General features: G+C 41.3%; 1 protein-coding gene across 1 annotated transcript in view; it reads left to right on the top strand.

The window, feature by feature from the left end:
* Nucleotides 1-15,843, top strand: part of ASPH (aspartate beta-hydroxylase) — a 228,531-nt gene that overhangs the window by 206,556 nt on the left and 6,132 nt on the right. Inside the window, exons 22-23 of the mRNA XM_017893472.1 lie at nucleotides 4,150-4,241; nucleotides 4,612-4,745. Of these exons, the coding sequence (XP_017748961.1) occupies nucleotides 4,150-4,241; nucleotides 4,612-4,745 (226 nt within the window). The remainder of the gene's footprint in view (nucleotides 1-4,149; nucleotides 4,242-4,611; nucleotides 4,746-15,843) is intronic.

Below are 15,843 nucleotides of genomic sequence, written 5' to 3'. Positions count from 1 at the left end.
AACAGTCTCCAAGTAGTTTCATTAGGACTGAACTATATTCCTTTATAAGGACTGGCTTTTTAGAGTTGAAGGGAAAAAAATGGAATCAGCAAATATAAATAATAATGTTTTCCCCAAAATATGTTTTAAATTGTTATGTGAATATTATGGAACATCTATTTTGCTCATATTTTAGTAAGTGCCACCAACAGTGATTAAAATATGCCACACATGTGCAGTCACTTTTTCTTCCAGAGCCCATGGGAAAGGTGCTAACTGACCCCAACAACCTTTCTGAATAAGCTGAGGCTGAACCTCTAAGTCCTTCTCAACAGTGTTCTAGGTGACTGCTGGCAACTGATCAGAGTTGTCATGCAAGATGGAACCTGTTGTTGCCCCAGAAGTAGAGCCTTGAAATTTATAAAAGATACAACCCAGGATACTAGCTTCATGAATAGCCCTCACAAAGTATATTCATGTGTAAGAAGTGATAGATTTAAATGACTCTTTCAGATTCACATTGGCTGTTAGGTCTCTTTCTAGAGCTATTTTCCCAAAGAGCAAGGTTTATTACTTCTTGAGAGTTACTCTAACATTGGTGAGAAATAATTGAACAACAACAAAGCCACAGTGAGTTGCAGATGCTGGGCATTCCTCTTCAGGCTGACTGGTTTGCTCCTGTACAGCTGCCTTCTAATTTACAATGCAACAAAATGAGAAATTATGCTTTAAAGCATTGGCTTTGGAAACCAGCAATCCTAGGTTAGAGTCCTGGATGTACCGCTTGTTAGCGGTGTGATGTATACATGCCCCTGAATCTCTGAGCTTCAAATCCCTCATCTGAAAAATGGCAAATAGTGCCTCAAGTATGGGGTTGTTACTAGTATCAGTGAGCACTAGATGAAAGACTTGGCACGGTTATCCAATATATGATAATAATATTACATTTTTATGGCCTAACAATAGCACATGATGTAATAATATTAATGGAGAGGTGGTCTCTGGTCTGGTTAAGAGCATGAACACTGGGTCCAGTCTGGCTGAAGTGAAATTCCTGCTCTGCTGTTTACTATGTGACCCCTCTTTGGCTCAATTGCCTTTCTATAAAATATACCACCAATCGAGCCTCTCTTATGGCATGTTGTAGACATCAAATAAGGCAGTCTCATCATGCAGTGTGGTTCCTGGCCTATGGTGAGCACCAAGGAACTGTTGTTGCATTCCTTGGACACTCACAACAGGCAGGTGTGAATAGTTAAAATCACCAGTGACAGTGCGTGAACGCCCAGAGTCTACTTCACATAGAATCTGTGTTTACAGACCAGAAAGATAAATGTGTGTAAAGGACTAGAGGTGTTCTCTAATCCCATGAAAATCTCAGGGACACAACCCATTTGGTTACCCATTCATCACCTGTCATTCAGGTAAGGCACATCTATTCTCCAGGTAGCACATGCTCAGCCATGTGGTGCTTGTGAGAACTCCAGGCCACCTCTGTTTGCTCCTCAAGCCAACAGTTTCACTTAACTGCTCCTGGATGGCACAGAGCTCAAAACTGGGACCTCCTGCCAAGCAGCCCCAGGCCCTGCACACCAGAAGCCTTGGGAAGCCCAGGCTTAAAAATGCTTTACAATGACTCATAGGTTTATGTAATATTCACCCAAACTGACATTTATTGTTCATTTGGGAAACTCCCTTAGTAACTAAAAATAGCAATTAACATTTTATTCAATTAAGAGCCAAAAGGTTACTTAGAAAAGCTAAGTTGTTTTCTAAAACATTGAGCTCCATTTGATTGGGGCGAATACCTTTTAGTTGCATTTTTTGTAACTCTTATTTTATTCTCAGTATATGATTATCTTAGGACATAATTAACATTAATTAAATAAAATTAAACTCAGCTTTAGATGTAGCAGTCTCTTGTAGGAATCTTGAACAGGGAATTAAAATGTCTCTGACTTTTAAAAATACCATTGTTTTACTCCCCTGTGAGAGCAGATGATACTGTGTACATTCTGAGCACATCTTCCCTAATAAGCAGGGGCTTTATAGAGTGTAAAGAAATTTGCATAGTTCAGGATGCTTAAATGATATGTCCCAGAATCTGTGCTCTTGACAGTCATGCATAGAATATGACCTCTCTCAAAGACCCCTTCTTCATTTAAATCCTATTCTTTATCATCATATATAGGATGATCTGGATATTGAAAAGACATTAAAATTCCAATAAAATAGTGTTTTGGCAACTAATATAGTCCTAGAAATTCATTTCTAGGTTAGAAATATAATATAAACTATTTTCCTTCTTTAGGGGATGTATTAGTTTCCTGTGGCTGCTGTAACAAATTACCACAAAACTTAATAGCTTAAAACATAGACACATTTATTATCTTATAGCTCTAGAGGTCAGAAGTCTATGATTGATCACACTGGGCCAAAATACAAGTGTCACCAAGGCTGTATTCCCTCTGGAGTCTCCAGCTTCTAGAGGCTGCCCACATTCCCTGGCTTGTGACCCCCTTCCATCTTCGGAGCCAGCGGTGGCCAGTCAATTCTTTCTCATGCTGTATCACTCTGACACTTACTCATCTGCCTCCTCCTCCCACATTTAAGGATGCTGTGATTACCTTGGGCCCATCCAGGTAATCTTAGATAATCTCCTTATTTTAAGGTGAGCTGATAAGAAATCTCAGTGCCACTTACAGCCTTAATTCCCCCTTGCATGAAAGGTAACTTATTCACAGGTTATGGAGTGAGGGTATGGACATCTTTTGGGAGGTGACTGTTATTTTGCCTGTCACAGGGGAAAAAATAAGTACATTTGGCCTTTGAACAACATGAGTTTGAACTGCGTGGGTCCACTATGTACGAATTTTTGTCAATATATTGGAAAATTTTTTGAGATTTGTGACAGTTTGAAAAAAACTTGCAGATGAACCTTATAGCCTGGAAATATTTTTTAAAATTAAGAAAAATTAGGTGTGTCATGAATGCATGAAATATATATAGGTACTAATCTATTTTATCATTTACTATATATATACACAAATCTATTATAAAGAAATAAAATTTATCAACATATGCATGGAAGCACTTAGAGACCATACATAGCACCATTCACAGTCAAGAGAAATGTAAACAAACATAAAGATGCAGTGTTAAATCATAATTCCATTAAATTAACTGTAGTATAGATTATACTACTGTAATAATTTCATAGCTGCCTCCTGTTGCTATTCGGCAAGCTCAAGTGTTTTGAGTATCCGCTTAAAATAACATGTGATACTGTCGTCTCCATGTGAGCAGTTCCTGTCTCCAGTAAATTGCATATCATGGTAAAAAGTGGTCTCTTACGGTTCTTGTGTATTTTTCCTTGTGTTTAATGCAATGCTGCAAACCTCGAATAACACCATGGTACTTATACAAACAGCAACTAGTGATGCTGGAAATGCTGTAAAGAAGCAGAGAAAAGTCATGACCCTATAAGAAAAAGTTGAATTGCTTGATATGTACTGTAGATTAAGGTCTGTACCTGTAGTTGCAGGCCATTTCAGACATGCAATTCATCTTGTAAACAGATGACGTAAACTTATGGTATCGATAAAATACAGTACAGTACTGTAAAAGTATTTTCTCTTCCTTATTATTTTCTTAATACCATTTTCTTTTTTTCAGCTTACTTTATTGTAAGTCTATAGTATATAATACATATAACATACAAAATATGTTAATCAGCTATTTATGATATAGGGTAAGGCTTCCAGTCAACAGTAGGCTATTAGTTGTTAAGTTTTTAGGGAGTCAAAAGTTATACACAGATTTTTGGCTGCATGGAGGATCGAAGCCCCTAACCCCTGTGTTGTTCAAGGTTAACTGCCTTTAACCTGCCTCTTGTCCGTTAGACATTCTTAGTCAAATAGTCCAACACTGAGTGGAGAATTTGGCTCCCTGCTCTGCCAGTCACTACCTATTGGAGCAAGACATGTCTTCTTTATTGATTAATTTTTATTATTTTCTAATAAGCCTTTTGCATTCCTACTTCATCTTCTCATGTTTACTCAGTCTTCTCATTCCTGCAGTGAAGATGACATATAGCTCTCACCTCATCTAAATGGGATAAGTTTAAGCTTTACTGTGATTTGTTTCCAACAGTTATGTTATTTATTCTAGGAAGAAGAAATGAAAACGCCTGCAAAGGAGCTCCTAAAACCTGTACCTTACTAGAAAAGTTCCCCGAGACAACAGGATGCAGAAGAGGACAGGTACAAAGAGTGTCGTGCTGGGGAGAACACAATTAATTGTTAGAAATAAGGGCGTTTTGACCTTTACAAAGAAATGGTTGTTTCCTTTGGCTCAGTAAATGCCTCTTTTTACATGCTCTTTTTACTGAAACATAATTTTATGTGGTTGACGTCAGAATTGAGGGTGGAAAATGTTCAGTGTTTATCGCTTTGTGGAAAATGTGAGTGCTTATTTTTAGTTACTTCACAAAGAAATAAGACTTGAATATAAATATTAAATCTTACAAAAGTGCTAATCCAAATTGACAGTAATTTTTTACTGTCACCTTAACTTAGCAGTTCCTCCACACCTTGATAAATGGCTGAATGGAGTGTCATGTTTTCTATGCAGATCAAATATTCCATCATGCACCCTGGGACTCATGTGTGGCCGCACACAGGGCCCACAAACTGCAGGCTCCGAATGCACCTGGGCTTGGTGATTCCCAAGGAAGGCTGCAAGATTCGATGTGCCAATGAGACCAAGTATGTGTCCTCTGCTATCTGTCATATCCATCACCTCTGAGGATGAGAGTTTGTTACAACAGAGCTGTGTTGCTTTGGATTACTTATCTTCTTTTGTAGCTGAAGCAGACTGGAGCAAAGTGATATTAATCCAAACTCTTGAGTCTATACCCCTTCTTGGTGCTTTCTATTAGCCTGGAGACATTGCCCAGCTCCAGGGCTGCCCTCCTCCATTATTTCTCGGCAGAGTACTTATCTAGTTGAGGAGCTGCCTTGTTTCTCTCTGTGGGTAGACAGATGTGCATTCAGAGTCAGCCAACATGCATTGAGCCCTGCAGATGTTATGCATTGTGTTTCCTGCTTTGCAACTTGACTTATTCATGAATACAAGAAGTCCCCCTAACTGAAGAACTCACCCCATGATATTTATACGTTTTGATCTAGAGGAGATGGTATGGTGCAATGGAAGCTGGCTGCCTTTTTCAAATCCCAGCTCTGCCACCTAACCTGTGTAACCTTGGCTAGTTACTTAATCCCTTCAAACATCAGCCTTCTTGCTTATAAAATTGGCAGTGATAACGTCTACTTTGCAGGGTTGTTGTATGGATTAACTGGAATAATGCCTCCAAGGTGCTTAGTCCATGTTCTGGTATCAGTAGGGACGTGATGAATGTTAGATCTCCTCTCCCTCCCTTGCCTCTTGCTTTCCTAATCATGACAGATTTATTCATGATCTTTTGAACAAACCATACTTGCTCTGGCTTCTGTACCTGTGATGCTGATAATCTGTGTCCCTAGAATGCCCATCTTTTCACCTATCCAAAATTAGTTTTATAAAAATAGAACCTATCAGAGTATATATCTTCAGTAATCCCATTCCCTATCTTCTATTGCTCTTTATTCATTAATATATATTACCCTTATCTCTATAGCAAGCTGTATGTAAGCTCCTGGAGATCAGAAATCACATTATTGTCATCTTACACATTTCTTATTGTCCTTAGTAGAGGTCTGAGTGGAGGATGAGTGCTCAGGGGTCTGCAGAATTGTTTATTTGGTTATTGGCAGATAACTACCCTGGGCAGCCCATGGTGCTGTAGGAAATTCAGAGATGACTGAGAAGGGGCCGTCCTCTGCTGGGTGTGTTGCTCAGGAAGATAACACAAGACTGAAGGCCATAGGGGTGGTAAAAGAGGTACTACAATGGCCTCTCTACAGAAAAGCTAAAAATACTACAGATGGCTCCATGAGCAGGAGCCTCACCTGCTTGCAGGGACTCAACTTGCAGAGTGGCAGTTTTTGAAGACAAGAAGGATTCGAACATTGAAAGCTAAAGAGGGATGTATCAGAACAGTATCCATTAAAGGCACAGAGGCCAAAAATTATGGCCACCTATGAAGAATATTGAATAATACATCAGCAGCCAGCAGTGTATGGTACATAAAGAATAAGGTTGCAAAGTGAAAGAGTCTTTTTAGAAACTAAATCATAGGAGGCTTTGAATCCCAAACTAATGGGATCAGACCTTTGTTAGGAAGTTACTGTGGAACCCATGGGTGAATCCTGTGGGGACAGTGGGAAGAACAATTAGCAGGCTATCACAGCGGCCCACCCAAAAGATAAGCAGAGCTGGAATTGGGATGCTGGAAAGAAATAGAGACTAGAGACCAGATGCAAGAGATATCAGGTGACTCTTGAATGTGTGGTATAGGAATGGGGCATCCAAGATGCTGCTGCAATTGCAGTCTTTGGACAGTGAAGGGTGGCGATGTTTGAGCAAATCTTGGGAATTTGGGAGGCATGAGGCAAGTTCAAGGAAAGGAAAATGAATTCAGTGCTTGTACATATTTTATTTAGTTGCTATTGGAACACACTTGTAGAACCATCCAGGAGGTGGCTGGAAATAGAGACCTGGCACTCAGGGGAGAAGGTAAGGCTAGAGATAAAGATTTGAGAGTCACGCTTAGCAAGAACTTCTAGAGGAAGCTTGAGACAATCGAAGGATGACAGAAATGAAAAGGTTCCATGAAAACATCTGTATTTAAAAGACAGAAGGAGGAAGGAGAACCAAGAAAAAATGGGGCAAGAAAGGCAGAATCGGGTAGACCAGGAGGAGGAATCAGGGATCACTGGACAGGTAGAAGTTTTTTCAGGCATGGAATGGATCTTGTCTTACATTGGGAACCTGGTTTGGGTCTTCAGGGTCTCCCTGCCAAAGTGAAAAGGAGCAGGGACACACTGGGGGATGCAAGGAATTTAGAGAGGAGGTGGGAGAATGCTGGAGCAGGCACAGATTGACAAGGTAACTCCTTGGAGATCACAGGAGAGCATGAGGCAGTGGAGATGGAGAAGAGCACCCAGCTGCATGCCTCAGTGCTCCTTAGGCTTTTAGGGTTTATTTGTTCTTTCACCAGCTCACTCGCTCTCTCCCTCACCTCCCACCTCCTATGTTTTCTCTCTCCCTCCCTCCTTTCCTTCCTCCTCCCTCCCTTCTTTCCTTTCTGCCTGCCTTCTGCCTCCCTCCTTCCCTCCCTCCCTGCCTCCCTGCCTCCCCACGTTCCTGCCTTCCTGCCTTCCTCCTTCTCTTCTGTATTCTGCTTGTAGATACTTGGAACACAATCACTAGAGAAAAATCCACTTAGGGCCAGGCAAGGTGGTTCATGCCTATAATCCCAGAACTTTGGGAAGCCAAGGCAGGAGGATTGCTTGAGGCCAGGAGTTCAAGACCAGCCTGAGCAACACAGTAAGACCCCGTTTCCACAGAAACAACTTTTTTTTTTTGAGATGGAGTCTTGCTCTGTCGCCCAAGCTCAAGTACAATGGGGCGATCTCGGCTCACTGCAAGCTCTGCCTCCCAGGTTCACCCTATTCTCCTGCCTCAGCCTACCGAGTAGCTGAGACTACAGGTGCCCACCACCATGCTCGGCTAATTTTTTTGTATTTTTAGTAGAGATGGGGTTTCACCGTGTTAGCCAGGATGGTCTTGATCTCCTGACCTCGTGATCTGCCTGCCTGGGCCTCCCGAAGTTCTGGGATTGCAGGCATGAGCCACCACGCCCAGTCACAAAAACAACTTTAAAAAAAAATATGCTAGCATGATGGCGTGCAGCTGTACTCCCAGCTACTCAGGAAGCAGAGGCAGGTTAATCGCTTGAGCCCAGGAGTTCAAGGCTGCAGTGAGCTGTGATTACACCACAGCACTCCAGCCTGGGTGACAGAGCAAGACCCTGTCTTAAAAAAATAATAATAATAAATCTACTTAGGCATAGGCAGGGAGAGGAAGAGAGATGGAACTGAGCTTAGTCTTCAGTGGCCTGAGACAGAAAGAGAAATCCAAGATTGGAAGAATGGATGTGGCAATCAAGAACGGGAGCAGGTGGATGGTGCCAGGAGGCTTAGCACAAAGTCACAGAGGGCTCAAGACACATGTTGGGCATGGTGGCATGGGCCTTTAGTCACAGCCACTACAGTGGCTGAGGCAGGAGGATCACCAGAGCCCAGGAGTTTGAGGCTGCAGTGAGCCATGATTGCACCACTGCACTCCAACAAACATAGTGAGACCCCATCTCTTTAAAACAAATAAAAAACAAATGCAGGAGTGATGCTGAGGAGACCTGCCCCAGGAGCACATTTGTAGGTGCATTTCCCCACTCCCGGCTCCCAGCAAACACCTTGTATCCATGTTTGATAAAGAAAACAACTGCTAACTCCTTCCCTGAAGCTTAAAACATAATTAGGTTTAACCATCTTCACCTAGCAGAGGCAGAGGAGGGTTAGAAGGACCACTGCAGCCCACTCGGAGGGGGGCCTTGAATGAGATCATTAACTTGGCAGCCCCTCAGTTTCTGCTGAGGTAAAATACAACCTATTTTGTGTGACAGGAAGGAGCTGCTGATAATAATAATTTGCAGATGGTGTATTTTGCAAATCCACAGTGATTATTTAAAAGTGCTTGCAACTCACCTGCCTATTATTGGGCCAGGGAGACTGCAATGCTTCCGTCCTCTCCTCCCTGAAGAGTTGCTGAGCACAGGGGCCCTTCTGCCTCATCACGACTGCCGGTCAGCAGCCCTTCTCCACTTTCTATTGTGCCAGCTTTATGTTGTGTTGCATTCTCATCCTTAATATTTCTTAACTCAAGGGTGGTTGAGTTGGGCTTAGCACTTCATTACAAAATAGTGCTTTTCATAAGAGAAATGTGTCAATTAAAGTGCTGTGCAATGCTTACAGTGAAAAGAGCTGGAAATCTGATAGTAGTTTATAAACTCTGAGGACAGAAAGACTCTAGTATGAAATCTGGAAGTTCTGTGCTATGATTGTAGAAGTTCTTTTTGCATGGAAAGAAAAACACGCACACCAAGAAATCGGTTTCCTTGTGCTAGTCAAAGGCAGCAATTTTTCAGAACGTCTCAACTTCTAAAAGAGGAGGTTACCTGTAGCGATTTGTACATTGTTGTTCTCAGGTATTATTAATCAGATTAAGATTTCCGCCAGTGTGTATACAGTTTAAATATTCCATCCCTGCAAAGCATAGCGTAGCTCTCTGAGGATGAACTGGCAGGTATGCAGCCCTTACCACTGTAAATGAAATGATCATTTCAACTTAGTAAATGCCTTCTGATTAGAAAACTGATACACGTCCCTCACACATAATTTATATAACACAGAGAAGCTCAATAAAAATGTATTGTTTTATCCCAATACCCAGAACTATTGCCAGGTGCTTCTCAATGTCTATATATGTGTATTGATGATAATGATTATAGTAATAATATATGTTGTTCCAAAATTATATCTGTGTCAAACACAGTTCTAAGCACTCTACATACATTAACTCACTCATTGCTTATGGCACTCCTGTTAAATTAGGATTATTAAAATTCCTCTTTTACAGTGGAGGAGACTGAGGTATAAAGATAAGTAACTTGCCTGAGGTTGACATTTTTATATGTTTCATAAGGCTGCCACAACAAATTATCACAAACTGAATGACTTACAACAACAGAAATGTATTCTTTTGTGGTTTTGGAGGCCAAAGTATAAAACTAGGGTGTTGGCAGTGTTTTTCCTTCTGGAGGCTCTAAGGGAGAATCTGTTCCCCTGGCCTAGCTTCTGGCTGCTGGCAGCCCTTGGTGTTCTTTGGTTTATAGACACATCACTTCAGTCCCTGCCTCTGTGTTCACATTGCTTTCTCCCTGAGTCTTCTCTTTTCTTTTATAAGAACATTTATCATTGGATTTAGGGCCTACCCTAATCCAGGTTGATCTCATCTCAAAATCCTTATCTTAATTCAATCTGCAAAGATCTTTTTTCCAAATCAGGTGATAGTCACAGGTTCCAGATGAATCTATCTTTTTTAGCGGGGAAGGAGGGTGGGGCAGCTTATGGGGACATTCAGCCCACTACAATATTTGTAGTGGGTTCAGTTCCAGGCATTCTGGCTTGAAAGTTTGTGTTCTAGACATGATCACATATCCTTGCTTGGGCTTTTTGGATTTTGTTGTAGTTTATACAATTTAAGATCATGCTGTACTTATAAGGTGATCACTTCAAATGCTGGTTTTTGTTTCCAGATGAGTAGAGAAAGCAGCTGGGAGTTTCCCTTTCTGGGCCTTCTGTTCATGTCACCTCAGGGGGGACCATGCTTTGTGGTCTGTAAAATAAGCTCATCAGAGCTGGATGTGGTGCCTCACGCCTGTAATCCCAGTACTTTGGGAGGCCGAGGCAGGCGGATCACTTGAGGTCAGGAGTTCAAGACAAGCCTGACCAACATGGTGAAACCCCGTCTCTACTAAAAATACAAAAATTAGCCGGGCGTGGTGGCTAATGCCTGTAATCCTAGCTACTCAGGAGGCTGAGGCAGGAGAATCACTTGAACCAGGGAGGCGGAGGTTGCAGTAAGCCAAGATCTTGCCACTGCACTCTAGCCTGGGCGACAAGAGTGAAACTCCAACTCAAAAAAAAAAAAAAAAAGATAAACTAATTAGCAATTTTGATCCAGAGCTGAGTAAACTGGAGTCAGGGAATAAACATGCCCCCAGGGAGTGGGAATTAATTGTTGTACTCAGGGAGTGGCTGAGTTGTGTGAACTTTAAATGATCCCAGAGAGAAATTCATTCTTCTGAATCTCCAAGGGCATTCCACAGTGTACTGGAACTGTGCTAAGAGAAGGAACCGTGACCTTGGAGCTCTCCTGCAGATTCAGCATTATTGCCTGCAAATTGCTAGCCTGAAATGTTGAACAAGACTGATAGATTGTCAGGAAAGCACACATCGACATTAGCGTCACTTAGCGACAGACTGAAAAAACGAATTGGCAATCGGTGGTTTAGCCCTATATAATTCTATATTGCTGTAGAAATAATGACCTTCCTCCATACACCTCAAGAATTTTATAACATATATTTTCATTCATTTCTCAAGGTTCCAGTTAGGAAGATGGTGTGAAAGTCATGCTAAAATATTAACAATAAGAGAGACTTAATTTTTTAACCCATCATGAATTCTTCATAGACAATATTTGTTTAGTTTTCATAAAGTGTCCAAGGAGATAATTTTAAGACTTACTGTATTTTTTTAAGCACTGTGGAAGCTGCAATTTGCCAAATCTTTTAGAACCAAATATTTTCATCCCTCCTTTTGTCTTTTTTTACTATTCTCCCTGAAATCATAAACCTTCTATTCCACAAGATATTTGCCTATCTTCATCTGCATTGCAGTGTGACCTTATCCACAGGTCATCTCTGAAGCCTGCCCATCTAGGACTGTAGAACAAAAAGGATAGTTTTTAACCAGATAGGATGTTTTCCTGAAGGTTTGTTATTAAATAGTAACATCTTTTCCTCTTCTTTCATTTGAGCAACTTGGTGAATTAAACACATCCATACCATGTCTTGACCCCCGCTCTGTGACCCAGTGGTGTGTCTGTGGCTGTTCCTACACATGAGTACATAGAAAGTGCACACATACATTTCTCCACCTCCACAGGGAATGGCAGTTCCCATATGGAAAATGGATTCCGTTCCAAACATTTGTTTGTTGAACTGATTGGTGAAAAGCTGGATCCATTTTTCTCTGGCAGTAGTAAATGATGTGTGGCCATTTCTAGGTCAGCTCCCAGAAGCTTTTTAACTAATAATCTTTGTTAATAGGACTCTAGAACCGTGACTATTTATAATAATGTTTCTGTAGGAAAAAAATGCATCCTGAGCTTTTATTTCAGATTTTAGTGTTAGGTATCTTCATAAAAACATATTAATAACGCTGAAGTCGCATGACTTGGGTTTAAATCCTGGCTTTCCCTCTTGTAAAGAGTAACTCTAGATAATTTGCATAACCTCATTAAGCCTCAATGTCCCCATCTGTAAATTAGAAAGAGTAAAAGTATGTGTTTTGTGGTTTTGAATATTAAAGTAATCCATATGAATGCACTCAGAACTGTATTTACAAAGTGCTGTGTGGTAAATGTACTCAGTATACTTGAGTTTTTATTATCCTCCTGTCTGATTGCTACAGAAATGGAGACTTTTGTCCTTACATTCCAGGGAGTGAGATCAAGCACTCTCATAACACTGGAGGTGGTGCTTACAGCCTGGAGTGTGTACTCGGACAGCTATGGGGAAGGGACTTTAAGGAGTTAGGAAGGAGGAGTGAAATAGGAGCTGATCATGTGAGCCAGGACAGGTGAAGGAATGGTACAGATAGGGGAGTGATTTGATAGACCTGGAGCTGGGAGGGACCCTGGGGAAGGGAGGTGTGACAAGAATGCAGCAGAGACCCTCCCTGTCCCTCACATCTCTTTCTTCTCTCTGTGCCCCCACCCTGGAACTGGAGAGGTGCGGGAAAGAGGGAAGGCATCCCATCTCTACAGCCCTATTGTCAGAGGCAGTTGAACCAGAGCAACTCCATCTTGAATAGAAGCTGGGTAAAACGAGGCTGAGATCTACTGGGCTGCATTCCCAGACAGTTAAGGCATTCTAAGTCACAGGATGAAATAGGAGGTCAGCGAAAGATATAGGTCATACAGACCTTGCTGATTAAACAGGTTGCAGCAAAAGAAGCTGGCTAAAACCCACCAAAACCAAGATGATCACGAGAGTGGTCTCTGGTCGTCCTCACTCCTACACTCCCACCAGCACCTGGACAGTTTACAGATACCATGGCAATGTCAAGAAGTTGTCCTATGTGGTCTAAAAATGGGAGGCATGAATAATCCATTCCTTGTTTAGCAGGTGATCAAGAAATAACCATAAAAATGGGCAACCAGCAACCTATGGAGTAGTCATTGGAGTATCCATTCTTTCATTCCTTTACATTCTTAATAAACTTGCTTTCACTTTACTCTGTGGACTCACCCTGAATTCTTTCTTGTTCGAGATCCAAGAATCCTCTTTTGGGCTCTGGATCAGGACCCTTTCCAGTAACACTATGACTTTTTCTTTTCCTCTTCCCTTTCTTTTTCCTCCTCCTTCAGTGCCTTTATCTGAGTTACAAAACCCTTAAATACTGGTGACCTGGAACCAAGAGGAGGAAGGCAGAAGTTGTGTGTGTGTGTTAGAAGAGGAGAGAGAGAAGAGGAAGGGTGACAATGCAGTTTTACATTTTGCTTACAGTGTGCCTTGCCAGGGCTTTCAATGGAGTCTGAACTGGGGAATTTCAGTAGATCGGAATGAGCAAGAGCTGTGTCAAATGTCCGTATTCCTGAGCTCTTTAACCCTTTTCTGTTTTCCACTTAGCCTGTTTCATGCCTTGCAGGCCACCTCAGCATATCATCTACAGATGCTAAGAATGTCTCTTAGGACCATGTCTGCTTCGGCCACAGAATCAGTGTCACTGCAGACATCTGAACCTGTTTCTATGTGATTCCTTTGCGTGAAAATCACAATCATGTCCTTTGCCTATCTCGGAACATTTTAGCAAAGATAGTTAAGATATTATCTATAAAATTTCTAGGTGGAAGACTCTGTAAGCACCTAGTATCATTACTTAGCCTTATTATTATCAATGGTAATTCTGTGACCAAATTATAGTTATTAAATATGCACTGCCACCATTTTATCCTTATCATTATTTATAATTATAATAATTTGAGAAGTTGACAGATTATGGAATACTGTTTTATCTTGGGACCAGATATTCTTATATCTTTTGACAACCCAGAGAGAGGCTTTCTTCTCTTAGTGGTAAGAAATTCTAACAGAAGGCCAGGAGCAGTGGCTCATGCCTGTAATCCCAACTCTTTGAGAGGCCAAGGCAGGAGAATTGTTTGAGCCCAGGAGTTGGAGAGCAGCTTGAGCAACATGGAGAAACCCCATCTCTACAAAAAAAAATCCAAAAATTAGCTGGATGTGATGGTGCACACCTGTAGTCCTAGGTACTCGGGAGGCTGAGGTGGGAGGATCACCTGAGCCTGGGAGGCACAGGCTGCAGTGAGCTGTGATGGTGCCACCACACTCCAGCCTGGGTGACAGAGCAGATCCTATCTTGAAAAAAATAAAGGGTTGGGTGGGAGGAGAGAAAGCGAGGAAGGGAAGGAGGAAGTTCCAACAGTGAAACAAGCTTCCGGGGATGGAGCAGTGCCCACCCCTAATGCTGCTTCTCTGAGTCCTTAGACAAGGGCTATAGCAGTACTTCCAGGCAGACCTCTGTCACAGGCCACTTTGAAGATGGTTTCTCCAAAGGGCTGATTCTATGTCATAATTTGAGTGTAACTTAATCTTATTTGATGGAGCTTTGCTCACAAAGCAAGTGGCCTGAAAACTAGTTCTTTGCATTCTAATGAGAGTCTTTGGTTTTCATTCAGAAGTGATTTGACATCTTTATGCTCCTCTCCCTTTGTTGTGGAAGAAAAGCACTCATCCTTTCCCAAGCATGTGTACACCTCGAATTTCACCTGGAGTCACTTAAGCCTGGACATTGCTTGTATGAGGTTTTATTGTTCTTCCATTTTCCCCTTTTAGGTGAATCATGACTGCAGTTTTAGTCATTCTATCTCTAGTAACTGATTGAAAGACACCATTTTTTTAAGAATTTAGAAGAAATCTACATTAAAAAATCTACATTATGTAATTGACTATCTTTGCTATTTTCTGAGGGAAATGTATGAAAGAAAGTGGAAGGGCAAATAAGTCCGACAGCACTCACTTTCCCCTAAGAGTTTTGTGACCCTAAAACAGTTCAATTAACAACCCTTTGGGATACCTCCCCAAGTTTCTCATTTATAAAATCGATTAATTAATGGTTTACACTAATCTGTATTGTACTTAATGTATCTGGAAAGCTGCAAGCCTATGGTTCTTAAGTTCTACTCTTGTATGCACTGATGTTCCATGAGTGACCAGCGTGTTCTGGTGCTAATAACTTTCCCCAGTTCTCAGGGAATTTAATTTAATGAATGGGATGCTTAAGGCCTTTTCCCCATAAAACATTTCTAGATCTTTGGCTTTGTTATACCTATCATAATCTAGTGAAAAATGTCATTTTGTGTGGGCTAGAATTTTCTATTCAGTTATTTTAATTACTTCTAGTATTTTAAGTAGTTTCCGGATTATCTGCCACCCAAAAAACTTTGAAAATTACTTGTCATTGCTGTACAAAGTACATTTCACAGATGCTCTGACGATGTTTTTATATCTCATCTCCCTTGGAAGTTTTTAGTTGTCTGAAAGGAAGGCAGATTTCATAAGGAGTGATGCCAAGGTCATTTTTGGTAACATACCACCTGCCAACATTTCACCTCTGTCTTTTATCTTTTCCCTATTTTTCTTTTTTATTTATTTATTTATTTATTTTTATTATATTTCAAGTTCTAGGGTACATGTGCATAACGTGCGGGTTTGTTACATATGTGTACTTGTGCCATGTTGGTGTGCTGCACCCATCAACTCGTCAGCACCCATCAATTCATCATTTATATCATGTATAACTCCCCAGTGCAATGCCTCCCCCCTCCCCCTCTCCATGATAGGCCCCACTGTTTGATGTTCCCCTTCCCCAGTCCAAGTGATCTCATTGTTCAGTTCCCACCTACGAGTGAGAACATGCGGTGTTTGGTTTTCTGTTCTTGTGATAGTTTGCTAAGAATGATGGTTTCCAGCTGCATCCATGTCCCTACAAAGGA

The sequence above is a fragment of the Rhinopithecus bieti genome, unplaced genomic scaffold (assembly GCF_001698545.2).
Source record: "Rhinopithecus bieti isolate Rb0 unplaced genomic scaffold, ASM169854v2 scaffold_21726, whole genome shotgun sequence".
Lineage (NCBI taxonomy): Eukaryota > Metazoa > Chordata > Mammalia > Primates > Cercopithecidae > Rhinopithecus > Rhinopithecus bieti.
The sequence above is the reverse complement of the archived record's forward strand: the minus strand, read 5'-3'. Positions and strand labels throughout refer to the sequence as shown.